The sequence below is a fragment of the Hippoglossus stenolepis genome, chromosome 14, assembly GCF_022539355.2.
Source record: "Hippoglossus stenolepis isolate QCI-W04-F060 chromosome 14, HSTE1.2, whole genome shotgun sequence".
NCBI classification, from domain to species: Eukaryota; Metazoa; Chordata; class Actinopteri; order Pleuronectiformes; family Pleuronectidae; genus Hippoglossus; species Hippoglossus stenolepis.
This window is the reverse complement of record NC_061496.1, coordinates 6,911,336-6,926,704: the sequence shown is the minus strand read 5'-3', so window position 1 is coordinate 6,926,704 and position 15,369 is coordinate 6,911,336. Positions and strand designations below refer to the sequence as shown.

Below are 15,369 nucleotides of genomic sequence, written 5' to 3'. Positions count from 1 at the left end.
CAGACGTTCAGGGCTGTTTTACTGGGAGCTGGATCCTCCGCCGAGGCCCCCCTCCTCTCCAAAGCAAACGGACCTGGTGATTAAACCCGGGAGCTGCGGTGAGGCAGGAAAACATCAGCCCATGCTTCCCTAAATTACAGAAATACATCTGTCATATATACTCTCACACAAAAATGACTAAGTTACAGGTTGCACTAAAAGCCGAAAGGTAAGGGTGCTTACACATGGGCCATTTTCCCACGTTTCCTGTCTGTCCTCGCCATCACATCAACTCCAAGATACACCTTCAAACAAGTGCATCATGCCTCCAACGTCAAATAAGACAGCTTGAGACGTCGCAACCGAAACTTTTTTTTATTTTAGTTGGACGTCGGACCTGTCAACATCTGCAACTGTGCGCACGCACACGCACACTGTCTGACACATGCAAGTAAATTAAATTGAGGGCCGTTTAGGAGTTGTGACCCTCACTTGCGGCAGGAAACCACAATGCCAGAGTACACATATAAAAACACACACACACAAACACTCATCTAATTTTTTGCTGTGCTATCCTACACATGCGGGAGTGTAACTCATAAATACAGACTTTATTTAAAAAAGAGAGGCGCAAGGGAACAAAGTTAGTGGAAAAGTGAATAAAGAAGAAAACAAGGATACTGACTGAACCTGTTCATAAACTAAATCCGTCAAAACTTCTGGAACATATTCGGAGGGACAGTGTACATTTTAAGTAAAGTAGAAAAGGGTCTTTACAGAGATAAAAGGCAAGGGAGGTAAATAAGACGAGGGGAAATAGAAATGCAAATGGACAGATCAGTATCTGTTGGTTTTGGCTCAGGTGAGGCCCAATCTCTGTTTCAATCAATAACCAACAACGAGGTATAAAAAAAAAGGTTTTCAGGCTTCAAATCACGAAATATACTTAAACATTGTAGAAATATTACTAAAAGTTTCTCAGTTGTTTTCTAGATGCCAAGAAACATGAGGGTCACGGTCAGATTATTTGTGGTGGGTGCATATGCTGCTAGTACGTATCATCTTAAAAGAAAAATGAACAGTAGTAGAGTATGGACAAGAAAAAAAAAATATATATATATATAAATATATATAGTACAGTTTGCATTCATAAACACTAAAGCAAACCACAGGCACACAAACACACAGTGTTTGTGTTTCACAAACGTGTCAAGTCGAGCTCTTAGACAGCAGGCGGGCCTATGGGGGGGGTTGTCAGCTGAATATGCATCAGGTTTCTTTCTATGCTGTCTGAACATCGGAAACGTCTCCTATTCAGATTCACGAGTCGGTCGTCGCTGTGTGCAGAGGCTTAAGTGTGAGTGCATTCAAAAGAGAGAGAGAGAGCAACAGAGACAGGAAAGAGAGAGAGAGAGAGAGTGTGTGTGTGTGTGTGTCTGTGTGTGTGTGGTGTGTGTGTGTGTGTGTGTGTGTGTGTTCCCCAAGGACATTTCCAAGTTTCTAGTATGTAAATTGTGTGTGGCTTTGCTGTCGTGTATGTGGGAGAGAGGGAGAGAGTTTCTGTTATGATGACACAGGACACACATGACAGCTCCGCTCAAAAAATAATCTTCCATTCGGCTTTCCTGCTATAATGGTTAATAAAGAGTGCTGGTTTGGGACCTTATGAATGTTCCCATTCTATTTGAGGGTTGATGTCATACATCTATAGGCAGTATGTTAATATCGTCTTTAAATAATTATAGTTTCTGGCACTGTTTGAGGGACTGAAGGACACAGTAATATGTATAACACAGTATCAAATATTCTTTTGATTTATTAACTATTAAATTAGAATATATTTTGGTGAACGTGACAATTTTGACACAGATGCAAAAATCCAGTACTACTATTAAGTCCTGAGTTTATATTGCTGAATACAACCATGTCTATTGTTAAAGAAAGAGCTTTTAAACAACACAATAAAATCAATACAGGTAAATTAAATCCTGTTGATACATAAACTACAGTAACACACACACTGCTCCCTGTACACAAGGCACAAGCGCACACACACACACACATCACAGAAAAGTGAGCACATTCACGCAGGTTCCTGTTTCCCACAGAGCTCAGTATCAGTCGAAGAGCCCTTTCACACACAGACCGAGTAACACCGACGGATTAGCGTGTCCAGAAAAGGTAAGAGATCTGCTTTTGTTCACACGATCACCAGCTGCACCCCCTCTGACTGGCAGTCCTGGAAACAGAGCAGGTCTGAGGCCGCGGCACGCTTCACTTCCAGGACTGTTCAGAATGTGACGTAGCGTGAAATACCACCAGAGGTAAGACTTCGGCAGCCAAACACTGTCCCACCTGTATGCTGAAACATTTACTTTAGTTGCCATCCACTAACTAATTAGTGCTTGGGGTGATTTAGTGGATATTTTTGTTACTTAACAAAACAAAAATGATTAAACTGTTTAAAACGGTTCTCAGCATTTTTGTCTCTCTTGGGCCCCGAGTGGTCATTGCCCCGGTGTTTCTGCAATGACTCAAGAAAACGTTAGTCTGGATTACTGTTGATTCACTGCAGGTTTCCGGACATGGGATATGAGTTTATAATGTATAAGTATAATGCCCTTGCTGCTTTAGATTTATTGTTGATAATCTGTTTTTAATTAGATGTGGGAAGCAAGAAACTTGATGGCGCTTCTAACGCGTTAGAGACACAAAAATGAAAAGAAAGACACTGACGAAGATGTCAAGAGACTTTGTGGTGATTAGAGACGACACCGGTGTCTGTGTGTTGTAAAGGAAATCACGTGATGTCTGCAGCGGAGGATTTGTTGCTGTCGGAACGCGTCTAAACTCCGTAGCCAATCTTCCGGATTTTAGCCGCAGGTCATGTCTGGTCACACGGCTTAAGATTCCATCAGTACTATTAATAACGCTTGGTTTAAGAGAAAGAAAACAGCCTGGTAAATCGACAAAGACCAGGTGAGCCTATCTGCCCAAGTCACCAATGGCAAGTTTCTGGCAGTGAACTCAAACTGGAGACACCACAAACAGAACCCAACACGGAGCCAGACAGGGAGAGAAATAGGAGGAAAACTGGCGAGTTTCTTCAACGAGAGGCCAAGATGTAAAATGTGCTGCAGGATGATTTCAAGACGGTCCCTACGCAACAAGAGCAATATGTTTTTATGAGTCTGGGACCCAGTGTGAGGCATTATGGTTATCATTTGGCCACTAAGAAGGAATAAGTTAAAAACCTAAAGGGCTCGTTTATTTCTGCCCAACCTAAATGAGATTTCTTCTGGGCTGACATCACAATGGGGAGGAAAATCTAAACCACAGCGCCGAGGGCAGAAAGAAAACCAACCATGTCCACACAGTCGATGTGAAGGTTCATTCTACATTGAACGGTTTATTCTAAAAAACACACCGGAGCTCTGGATAAAGACGGAGAGCGGATTTTCTCTGTACTCCTTGATGATCTGGGTTAATGTTGACACGCCAGCAGGAGAAACTGCCCATCTCCATGTTAAACACAAGACCTGTTTGGTTTTCCTAATACTCGTCTTCCATTACTTGCGAGTCGGTCCAGATCAAATAAGCCACTCAATCGGTGGACACATAACTGAGCTCAGGGACACTGATATTTAAACACAGCTGCAGTCGCTCTGTGTGCAGAGGTTTATACGCCTCTGTGTTTATATGAGGTATGTGTGTGCATAGGTAGAGACAGAAATAGAGTAAAGCTGCTATCCTGACATTTAGGGACAGGACCGTGTGTGAGAACACAAATGTCCGAGTGAGTTGCTCCGGACATTTTCCTGAATCTTTCCTGCAAGCCTCCGAGGAAAATTTTCAGAATATATCCAAGCGAACCCATGTGAGACTAGATCCGGACCTTTTCCTGAAAATTGCCATCAAGGGAGTGAGTGTTTTGATAACGTTTCTAAAATGAGACGGATGTGGACTTTGTCATACACATAGAAGATGTTCGGACCCAATTTTGACATTTAACGTGACTTTAAGTGTCTGTTTAGAACGACATTTTCAGCGTTAGCGTCTCTGCTTTTTCCCTCTCGCACTCAAAGATCTGACTCTCATCCTTGTCTCCTAATTAGCGAGCTGTACCACATGTCTCCCCCCCCCCCTTGCCATTTTTCTTTGAGAGAAAATGAAACGCTGCATCTCTTTTCATCTTCTGACCGGCCTTGTCTTACAGAGATAGAGGCAGAAAGTCAAAAGTTCAAGTCATTAGCCTCGGCCACTTCCCGACTTGTCATCAAAGGCAGGCAACCAGCAGAAGACAAAAGGCACAGGACAGTTTCACATACCACCACCCACAGACACAATTACACTGAGAGATATAGGAAAGGGCGGCAAAGAAGATGATGACAGTGGTGGAGAGAAGAGACAAAAAGAAAAACCAGGAAGCAGCATCTTGTCAAGACAGCAGACAAGACCCCAAGGCATGAAGGGAAACCGAAAAGCACTAAGAAATGATTAGATCGTGACACGATTTTCCTCTCGTGTGAGGTTTATCTACCGTCTTGTAATATCAAGACATAGGATCATCGCAATATGAAAACATATACACCAGAGTCTGCAAACCCCATTGTACACCGGCTATATGTCCAACCTGGTGTATATTGAAGTAATAATATACCAAGAGAGTAAAATATCCATCCATCCCTTCATCCATTTCATTCCACTTATCCAAGGTCAGATCACAGAGGCCACCAGCTAAGCAGAGTCAATCATCCCTATTCCCAGGCCGAGCGTTCCAGCTCCTCCTAGGGGATCCTGAGACGTTCCCAGATGGAATATGTAGTCCTTCCACTGAGTTCTGGGTCAACCCCTGGGTCTCCCCCTATTTGGGTTTGCCCGGTAAACAGCCAATTGGAGGCATCCTGATAAGCTGCCCGAATCCCCCCCCAACCATTTCCTGTTTGACCTTTAACTTTTTGGCTACAGAGTTTTTCTGTGGCAGTAGTTCATAGTTTATGAGGAGAGACGTTGGACTAACTGAGCGGACCTTCGCAACCCTGTGACCCCAGTGTGAGAGAAGCGTCATATCGTTCTTCAGCGTCATGACAGAAAGAGGCACACTAGTATGACAGTGGAGTGTGAAACTGTTTTATCTTGGCTTCCACCGCTGCACACCATTTCTTACACTCTTCTCTTGCCCCCTTTACGAAGCCTGTTCAAGGCAGGAATGTTGCAACTTTATTCAGCACAAATGTCGTGTCTTGCTTACAGAGCGGTGAAGTGAGACCCGATAACAAGTGGTCACAGAAAAGTTGAAGTAGGTCTCATTGGTCATGATACACCACCCCCCCCCCAACCACCTCTGATGTAGAGGGTTGTTTCTTCTGGTGCCTCTCTGGAACCAGTTTTCTGGCAAGAGCGACTTCTTTGGCCGTCGAAAAACACAAAGAACTGGTTCCAGATTAGGAACTGGCTCCAAACTGGCTATGGATGTGCTTTGATGGAAGAGGGAAAACGGAGCCAAATCTAAGTCTGTGTAAAAAGTAGAGTCACCGCTGAGGGACAGGCGCCAATGCTTGTGTTATATGTCACGCCTCTGATGCCAGAAAGCCAGCATGCTATCGAAAAAAAGAAATCACACAAGGAGGTGGCAGTATACCGGCTTGTTTAGTTCAGTTTCAACAAGCATAGGCGGCGTAACGAGGGGGTCTTCTTAATAGCAAACTAGAGGCATCTCTGTATAAAAGGGGCTTTTCATTCCTACCACTGAACCCAATTTAGCATTTTTCCCTTGCAACCTCAACCACCCTCAGCCCCGAGGAAGAACCCCAAAGCTTTTACTGTTACATATGCACAGTCAGGTCTTCACCCCCCCAAAAAACTGCACCTATCCAAATACAGAAATAGTGCAAACAGGCACCAAGCATGGATGGAAATTTGAGAGAACTTTGGAAGACAGCGCTCCTCAACAAATGGGGTGTGGGTTTGCCGCGGGTTTGTGTATACAACACAGAGCTGTGGGAGAGAGGCATAAACAGAGAGAGAGAGAGAGAGAAAGAGAAAGGAGAAAGGAGAAAAGAGGCATGATTCTGCTTCTCCACAGGAGGAGATCCAACTCTCCCCTCATCGAGAATGCAAAGCCTCTTCTGCAGGAGTGTGTGTGCATACTGAGGGGGATGGGGGCCTTACAAATTCATAATGTCTGGGGGAGGGAGCTGGTCCCTCTACTCTCCCTGCCCTCCCAAATGGCTGTTTTGCTAACTACCCCCTTGCCTTACCCCACAAGTCCCCCCTCTCGCTTTCAGGGAAAGTTCATTTTGAGTCTCGCCCATTGTGGCGAGTGAAGGGACTGACTTGCTAAGGGGTGGCCTCGGGTCTCTTGGCGAACACTGCCAGGTCAGCGCTGTTGAAGCTAACTGAGAAACACTGGCAGGAATCTGGAGGTGAAAAAAGACCAGGAACACAAAGCCTGGATCACTAATAAAGATCCTTTCTCTCTCTCTCTCTCTCGTGGAGTGCATTTATCACTTTGTGTGTGTTGAGGGTGTGTGTGTGAGCGAGAGGCGGGAGAGTGAGGCTGTGTGAAGTAAGACAATGCAGAGTGGGTGATGGTGAAAGGGAGATAAAGAGTGAGAGAGGTAATAGAGAAAGGGAGAATCATTTTTAAAAAGTGAGAAGGAGCTGATTAAACACAGCCAGTTAATTAGTTTTCCTCTTTAATACGCAGAGGGCGGAGTTAACTGCTTTCACTGAGAACCTGCAGGGCTCGGCTGCATGAGGATAAACAGCCCTGCCTCAATACACAGAAGGTTGGTCCTAAAAGATTAAACCAGTTTATATCGTAATGAAAATCTGTCTCAATATGTGATTTATGATTCAATAACAAAAAACAAATAATTGGTCTGTTAGTAATCGGTACTGATAATAATCATTAGCTCCATGGCTAATTATCTTAAAGAAATAGGAGGTGGACCGAGGTAATAACGTGGATAATGTCTCTTAACTCTTTCATTTGCAAAAGTTAATGCTTTACTACACTATATTAGCAAATATTTCCTAGCATATACTGTCTGTAGTCCTCTTCACCAGGTCACTTATCATATATCATATGATGGGGAATCATTTTCAATAAATTCAATAGAAGCTTTAAATTGCTTCTTTAGCTCAATCCTTTGCAGAGGTATCGTGGAATATGTGTTTTTCAGACCATATTTTGTTGACCTTGACATTTAACTGATCAGTAATATTCTCCCAATATGTTTGGTGAAAATCCATCCATGTGTTGTGGAGTTATTTTGCACGCACACGCATGCACTGAGAGCAAACTGGTCATGGAACTATCCAAGATAACGTCTTCCAGTTGCATTGATTTGAAAAAAAATAAAGAAGGTATGCATCCTTAAAAACGTTTGCATTATTCTACAAATCAATGCAGCTCCATACACAATAATGATGTAATACAGATATGGAGACACGTGCACATAGTCAAGTATCATCCTGATCTGAGGCACAGCTGATAACGACAGGATGTTTACAGTTGGAGAAATAAAAGGAAAGTTATATTCCTGAAATCTGACCATGTTTGAAGTGTGTTGCACTGATATCGCAAAGTTCAGTCCTGATTCTTAACAGGAGCTCGGCATTTCAGGGCAGGTCAGTACGAGTGGGGGGAAGATACAGCAGGGAGAGCGAGGAAAAGCAGACACAAAAGGTTGAGGAAACTGCTAAACCAATTTCAGTCAAGGCCAAACAGAGAGAGGCCTTCTTCGGCCGGGAAATGTGGGAAACAGATCAAAAAGCGGTCAGATAAATGATTCAGCCACGACAGTACAGACAGATTTAAACCGCAACAGCTGGTGCAGAGGGAAGAACATCAGTTTCATGCTCCGTCCTGACCGCAGTCCAGCAGGAGCCAAGAGACGAGGGTGCACAAGGCTGTACTTAACACTGGCGAAAAATTAAAGGGATCTGATTGAGATGAATGGGAGCTACGTTGTCCAAACGCTCTGAGGGAAAAAGAAAACATATCCCTGAAAATGTTTCTCTCCTCTTATCTTTCTTTAAACAGGCTCCGTGCACACAAAGTTAAATAAAGCAGTGGGATGCAGGTAGTGAGGAGAAAGACGTCTGACACAAAAGGATCTCCGTTTAGCTCTCTGTGCTAAATATGGCAAAGTTTTGGAAAATATCTGCTAAATATCAAAATATTCAGGATCTTTTGAAGTCTTTGATTTTTTTGGCAAACCATAACAGACTCAAATTTAGATTGTAAAAATCATTGAGCTTTGTTCACCATGTTTTAAGCCAACACTGGTCTCCCTGACGACCAGTTAAAAACCAACACTGACCCAAATTTTGACCTTGGACTTTTTAAGATTACATTTGGGTCAAGATATCACAAATAGGCCTTAAGGGAACGCTGCATCCGGGGGTTCCAATACATTTCTAATGCATTCCTATAAAAATCAGTCATCGAGATGTAGAACTTCAGCTACTTGGCAATAACAAAAGATCACAAGGATGTCGAGATGCAGGGTAAGTGCAAAACTCTGGCCTGCTGATGCCACTAGAGGAAATTTAGGGTGTCACTAAAGAGTGAATCTTCTTGATACTATGAATGTCTGCAAAAGATTCCATGGCAACCAATCCGATAGTTCATATTTCTGTCTGGATCACCCGACCAACAATGCAATACCTTGAAACACGATGCCTGTGTGGATAAAAACAGCAATGGACAGATGGAAGATAAAAGAGCATGGGCTTTTCAATCGTGAAACCAACCGGTGACCCTACGCAAGAATTAAAAAAATTTGAGACTGATTTGGAAATATGGAGGCAACAAGGATTCCGTCTGACAGCAGCACTTAGGTTCCCCGTTTCATCCAACAGGTCTGGGGACCTCAGAATGTCTGGTGTGTGCTCGGTTTGCAGGCTGGAGACACGAGGCGGCTGGACAGCAGGGGCGCCTGAGCCTCTCGCTGCCTGGACTCAGGCCAAAACACACAGGCAGCCCTACATTTAATGAAAACACGGCCCTTTGCTCTGTTCACTCCCGCATTGTGATGGGAAGATAAAGGTAACGGTCGACAGAACTGGGCTACATCTCCGGGTTTTGGACAAGCAAAGAATTTAGAAGACTGATATGAAAGTCGTGCCAAGTTCTTTTAACACTCCGCAGCCCTCGCGCTGGGACTCTGCAGCCGAGAGCACTGTTCTTTCAAAGAAATAAATGAATATATAAATAAAAATCCTCAATTTCAAGGCAAAACTGCAACTTTTAAAATATAGAAATGTGCTGTTTGGAAATAAGTTCATACACAAACAACAACTTATGACACCAGTTACCAAGTTCTTTTTAGATTCAACTTGGATTAAACCACATAAACTGAACAGTACAACTTGGAGTTATAAGTTCTTTAGGCATCAGCAGCAATTTGGGACCAAAGTGTGAGAAACCAAGAAATACATAATAAAATAATAAATTAAGTCTGGCGGCAATAACAGCATGAAAAAAAGTAGCAGTTAAATTGTAAACATTCTGATGTTCCACTAACTGGTGCAGCCCCGAGTGTAGCATATGAGTATTTTAATCTCGAAAATGAAAATTTGCTTCTATATCTATATACATACATTCAGGAAAAGAAGTGTGAATATTTAAGTACAAGGAAAGAAGGCAACTGGTGCTAGAGATGCTAATGTGAGCTCTGGGCCCTATTCACACCTGGCATTATCATGCACACTGGGTGATCCAGTCCCAAGTGGACAGCTCTGAGTACGTCAGTTCACACCTGGTATTAGAATACATCGTGAGTGACCACTTGGGATCGGATCTCACCTCCCTGCTCTTTATGCAAATACACACATACATTAAGGACAAGCGTCTCAGCAACGCTATGAACTGCATGTTGCGAATCGGACCAGGGCCTCAGTGTCCCACAGCGTACACCAGGTAATCCATGAAGTGTAAATAACAATGGCATGTGTCCATCCTCCACCGCAGTTCAGTTTCCATATTCAAAACTATTATTTACAACAGGGAACTAAATAGAAACAGTTGCTTACGTTATGTAACCTCTGGGCCCCGAGGGAAGGAGAACCAAAACAGTCGAACATGACGACTTCAGGAATGCGTTTAGAAATTCATATTTGACACCTGAGTGTTCATTTGCCCTTTGGATGAGTGTTTTTGTAAAGAAAATGTTTAACATGTCCTTTCCTTTCATAAAGCATTAAGGTATCTGTGTATACGTTTGCTTTAAGAATCAATGGATGATGAAGATGTGCAATTGTATACGATTTCTGGGAGATCTATACATTTGTGTTTTATTTTTATTTGAAGTTCATAGTTAACCTGTAAAATATCGAGCCTCAATCACATTTCCTTGTTTTAAGTGTTTGATCACAACATCTTTGGAATCGCTGCAATTCTGATGGTATATCTTATCATTTTTTACTCCCTTATAGCGATATTGGCCTTGCCTCCCGAAAAATCCATATTGGTGAGGCTCTAATAACATGTAAGTGTTCTGAAGGTTTTTAACTGAAGCTAATATGTTTAGATTTCAGTCCTGATGAAGAGCAAAAAGTCCAAAAACACAGACTCAAAGTCAAACATGAGGGTGAGAGAGAGGCAGCAATAGTCCCACATGTAGAGCGGGGGCCTGCAAGGCTCAGAGTAACCTTGACTGTTTGAGCACACAGCCATGTTGGCAATGCAGTGCAAGGGAAGAAGGCTTTGAAGCTGAGCTGCAGAGAACCTAGCAGGAATTCTGATGTCCCGCTGTATATCCTCAAACCCTCCTCCTCCTCCTCCTCCTCCTCCTCCTCCTCCTCCTCCCCGTTTGCCTGTCTCCGCCACGGATTCAATAAAAACTGAGGAAAAGAGACGAAACGCAGCCCAGAGACAGACAAAAGACACGGTAGAGGGGTGGGCATAAGAAGAGTAAAACAGAGGCAGGTGGAAGGACAAAAAAATACATTTATAAATGTTAAAAAGAAACCTGATCAAATTGTCGCTTTGTGCAAGTGAGAGAAAACAACAAAGCAGGAATCTGGGCTCTGTTGCCCTTGGGCCAAACCCAAACCAGAAAATCACGGCCTAATTATAATGCCAGAGCTACACCAATTTTCTCTTTTCCTTCAAAAACCTCCACTGCCCTCAAATTACTATCAATATTCAATTAGGGGGCCGGGGATCCTGGTCGAGCCGACCTCAATAACAAACCACACTTCTCCGAGGATTAGGGCCCTTAAAACTAACACAGTGAAATTTCCTCCACAAATAATCAGCCAATAGGGCGTGAATACCTTCTCAGCAAAAGCAAAAGGGCGCCGGAGTGCAACACGGTGATGAGTGATCTCGTTGTGGCTTTACAAACTATGTGTGTCCTTACGTTGAAGTTTCTCTGTATTTCCAACAAGTCATCAAACCCGCGTTGCTGTTAGTGGAAACATGTCCCATGGTCCTGGCTCGGCCGCTGGCAGGTTCCCACATGACAGAAGTGTTTTAATAACACGGACGAAGGAAATGAGGTCATATTTCATATTTGAGATCCAAGCCCGACTCCAGATTTACATGTAAAACCTCCTGCTCCAAGCCACAGAAAATCTGACATTGACTGCTCATTAGTACACATCAGAGACGACTGTCTGCTCGCACAACAGCCACTGAGGAACAATCGAAAGAAATCAGTGTCAGAGATCTGGGAAACTTTCTGATTCAGACACTGAAACTGGGAGTTCTGTCAACAACAAACCACAGATACAACAACGGGTGGGAATTTGCGGCAGCCAAGTAAATGAAAAACGTGGAATAATTACATTTCAGAAGCTGTAAGCAGCAAATGTTTGTCATCATTTCTCAAAAAATGACTCACATCAAATACCGAAATGGTTATCACTTACCTTTATTTTCATTGATTAACACCCGACCCATATGTATATCTTGAGGGCTGATACCAATATTGGGGAGTAAAAAAAATTCTGATACCAATATATCGGCCGATTTAAGCAACGATTCCTAAAATGTCGCTATTATAGACCAGACACCTTCTGGTTTGTCAATAATCGGACTGACAGGAATTGTAGCAGAACAGTGTCTTACTGAAATAAAAGCTTTTAACAATAAACTGTAAACCAGAGAAAACTCCCCCCCCCGTGCTGAAAAACCAGCTTTGAAAACTTGACCTCTCGGCCTCAGCAAAGTGTCAACACCCTGGCGTCCCCTGATAATTGACTGACTCAATGACAGATTGAACACGGTTGACCCAGTGACTGAGGAGCACTGAGAGGACGAGCCTCAAATTACACATCTGCCAGAGAATGAGGGGTGGAGCGGGTTCGAATTACACTTTAAACGGAGATATCCGCCTGATAACAAAAACCCCTTCAGATGTCTCCCGAAATAGTGAAGCATTAACTTTGCATGTCGATGTCTCGCTGGCCCAAAATAAATCATGGAAAAAAGAGCGTCTGCCTCTTGCACTGAATAGGGATAAAAAAAAGGAAGAGACAGAGCGATAAAGTGAGATCCAGCTGAACGGACACACCTGCAGACGGAGCAGGTGTCCGCAGAGCCGACAGATTCCTGCAGTTGTTTTCACAGGCAGATGCAGACTGTTTTCACTGGATGCACGTTTCTTAACATTTGTGGAAAAGGCGCCCTCACACATTCATGAAAAGCACCGCTTTCGATCACACTCCCATTCGCTCCGTGCCAAGTCGGATTTTCACAGTTTACAGAGCAACACGCCGGCCTCACAACTGGATTCCCACGACACAGGGGGAGGGACGCTGAATGTGTGTTTTCATGATAATTCTACAGGGTTGTATGTGAAATTGAAATTAGTCACTGAATATACAGTGAGAGGGGGGAAAAAGCCAAGATTATTTTTTTTGCATGCAACAGAAATGATGGCAGAGATGGAAAGAAAAGACAGAATTTGAAAAGGGATTGATTCATTTTTAGAATACACGCCAGCAAAGAGAAAATGATGGGAAGAGGAAAATGAGGCCCAGACGGAGAACAGACTCAGGTAGGAACGAGTGGTGACAAAGGCGGATCCGATGGGGCGGGCGGGGGATCAGAGGGAGCCCTCAAAGCCGACTCCCAGAGCTGGGATGAAGGCGGCTCTGTGTGTGGAAGCAGAAAAAGATGAAACACCATTTGGGGCCAGGGCCCCCCCCGCCGCCTCGCCTCTGTGTTCAGGGCCTGTGAGCTCCTCCGCCTCTGAAGTGCTAAACACCCCCACCACCACACGCCAAGCTCTGCTGCACCCTGCACCTCCTGCCATTTGGTGACTTGGTGCAGCTCTGCACAGACGGACGTCTATCTGCTGTTTTTCCTTTATGTATATCGGAAATATTTCCCTTTGAGAAAAGGGGGATTTATTTGGAATACTTGTTTAATTGTCTCATGACATTTTTGTCGGTCGACCGATCAATAAATCAGCCTCATTCTTCCAGAAAATAGGAATATGCTCTTCACAATTCTGGGATTCCTGGTTATAAATAACGAGTCATGTCTCCAACAAGGCAGACAAATGACCAACACCCATGATTCATGTCCGATCCCATAACAGAGACAAAAATCATGTCAGTTCGAGCTAAAACTACCTGTCGTTTGACAGGAAATCAATAGGGAATGCAATAATTTGGATAGTTGAGACATGTGACGAGAAAAACCGCAAGAAAACAGGAAATCACTGTTTCCATCTTTTACATTCCTGCTCCTTCTTTGTGACATTTTATGAACAAAGCGATGACCCATCATGAAGCTGTGGCTGCAGCCCTGCTTGCCCTCGACTCTGATCCAGCTCCAGCTGCTGGAGACAATATCTCTATTCACATTCGCTTGCAAACCAAATCTAATTGTCTGGATTTATCCATCAATTCAAAGCTTGGGTTTTTTCTGAGGCTGCAGAAAACAGACCCACTCCTGATAAGTGATATGAAGGGGATCCACATTTTCCACAGATCATCACGCACACAGACTGGAAACCATAACCAGTTGAATTCATAAATCTGCACAATGGCATGTGTTCATCATTAACCCCAGTTTGCATCATATGACCCGATCACAATGTAACCGTATCAAGTTATTAATGAGCACAAGGGTCAGGCCTCTGAGAGGAAACAGGAGGAAACGCTGCTTCATGGCTGAATGCACATGATCATGATTGTAGGTGACAGATGATCCTCGTTGTGTTATTTGTGCAGAAAGAAATTAATAAATGGGATGTTTTGTGTGTCAGGGAATTAAAAGCAGATTATAAAAAAAAGGGGACAATGTTGGTGTGACTCCACCATCACAACTTCAAAGCTGCGCTGCAACGTGGAAACCAAAAGAGCTCATTGTTTCATAACAGCAACATTTCTGACAAACCAAGTCCCCCCCCCCTGTGGCTGATTATTCCTCTGGATTCTCCTGGGGTTTTTTGGGGGTGGGGGGGTTTAAACCCGGCTGCAGCTCCAGGTGCCACATGGATCTCCCAGTTTCACACAGAAAAACCAAAACAAACATCCTTTCCCCTCTTTTACCTGCATCGTGAAGACTCCCAGCTCCTGCGAGGAGAGCTTCTTCATCTGATCCGCCAGAACTTGCGCTTCCTCCAGGATGGAAAACTCCGTGTCGGCTCCGCAGTATCCACAAGAAAGCGCCGCCGAGCACATTAACACGAAGCCCCACGAAAGCGCCAGCGAGCCCCCGCGAAACCGACGGTGCTTATCCCGGAAAGCAGCGCGCCCGCTCGGCGTCAAAGCCACGGGTCCCCCCGCTGTCCGCCGCGCCATGGTGGCCGAGGGTCCGCGCATGCAAAGGGGGGGCTGGAGAAACGTCTGGTGGCGGAAGAAGAGGAGAAAACTTCCCAAGGTGGGGGGGGGGAAACTACTTTTCTTTTACAACTTTGCAGCGGAGGGGACGTGGGCTCCGTCGCTCCCGTGCGAGACTCCGAGATTCCCAGCCGCGCAAAGCATCGCACCTCGTAGAAATCCCTCCGGAGACGAAAACAGATCCATGCGTAAAAAGGCGCGTATGTTGTGGGGGGTTTTCTGTCGTGAACGTTGTCCGTGTTCCGTCTTCCGATCCGCGGCTCCAACTCCTGGAAGTCTGGCAAAGAGTGTGTGTGCGTGTGTGTGTGTAAGTGTGTGTGAGCCGGAGATTCACCACAGTGGGGGTGAAAGTAGGAGGCGTGGAAACACGAGAGTCCTACCGGCGCCTGGATTCTCTGGATCAATGGATCAGGGTTTTTTATTGTGCCTGAAACTGCTGCTGGGAGAAAGAAGAGGCAAGAACAGAGAAGGCCAACATGCAGGCTGGCTGCAGGGCCGTGGTAAGAAATGTCATGGGTCCAAGTCAGGCCCCCAAAACACCCACCCCAAAACATCTCCAGCCTTTAAAAAAAGTATTTT

At 44.4% G+C, this 15,369-nt stretch overlaps 1 protein-coding gene across 1 annotated transcript in view; it reads right to left on the bottom strand.

Moving 5' to 3' along the window:
* Positions 1-15,162, bottom strand: part of cachd1 (cache domain containing 1) — a 78,333-nt gene extending 63,171 nt beyond the window's left edge. Inside the window, 1 exon segment of the mRNA XM_035176022.2 lies at positions 14,500-15,162. Coding sequence (XP_035031913.2) covers positions 14,500-14,772 — 273 coding nt within the window. The 5' untranslated portion in view covers positions 14,773-15,162.
* Positions 15,163-15,369: the final 207 nt, after the last annotated feature.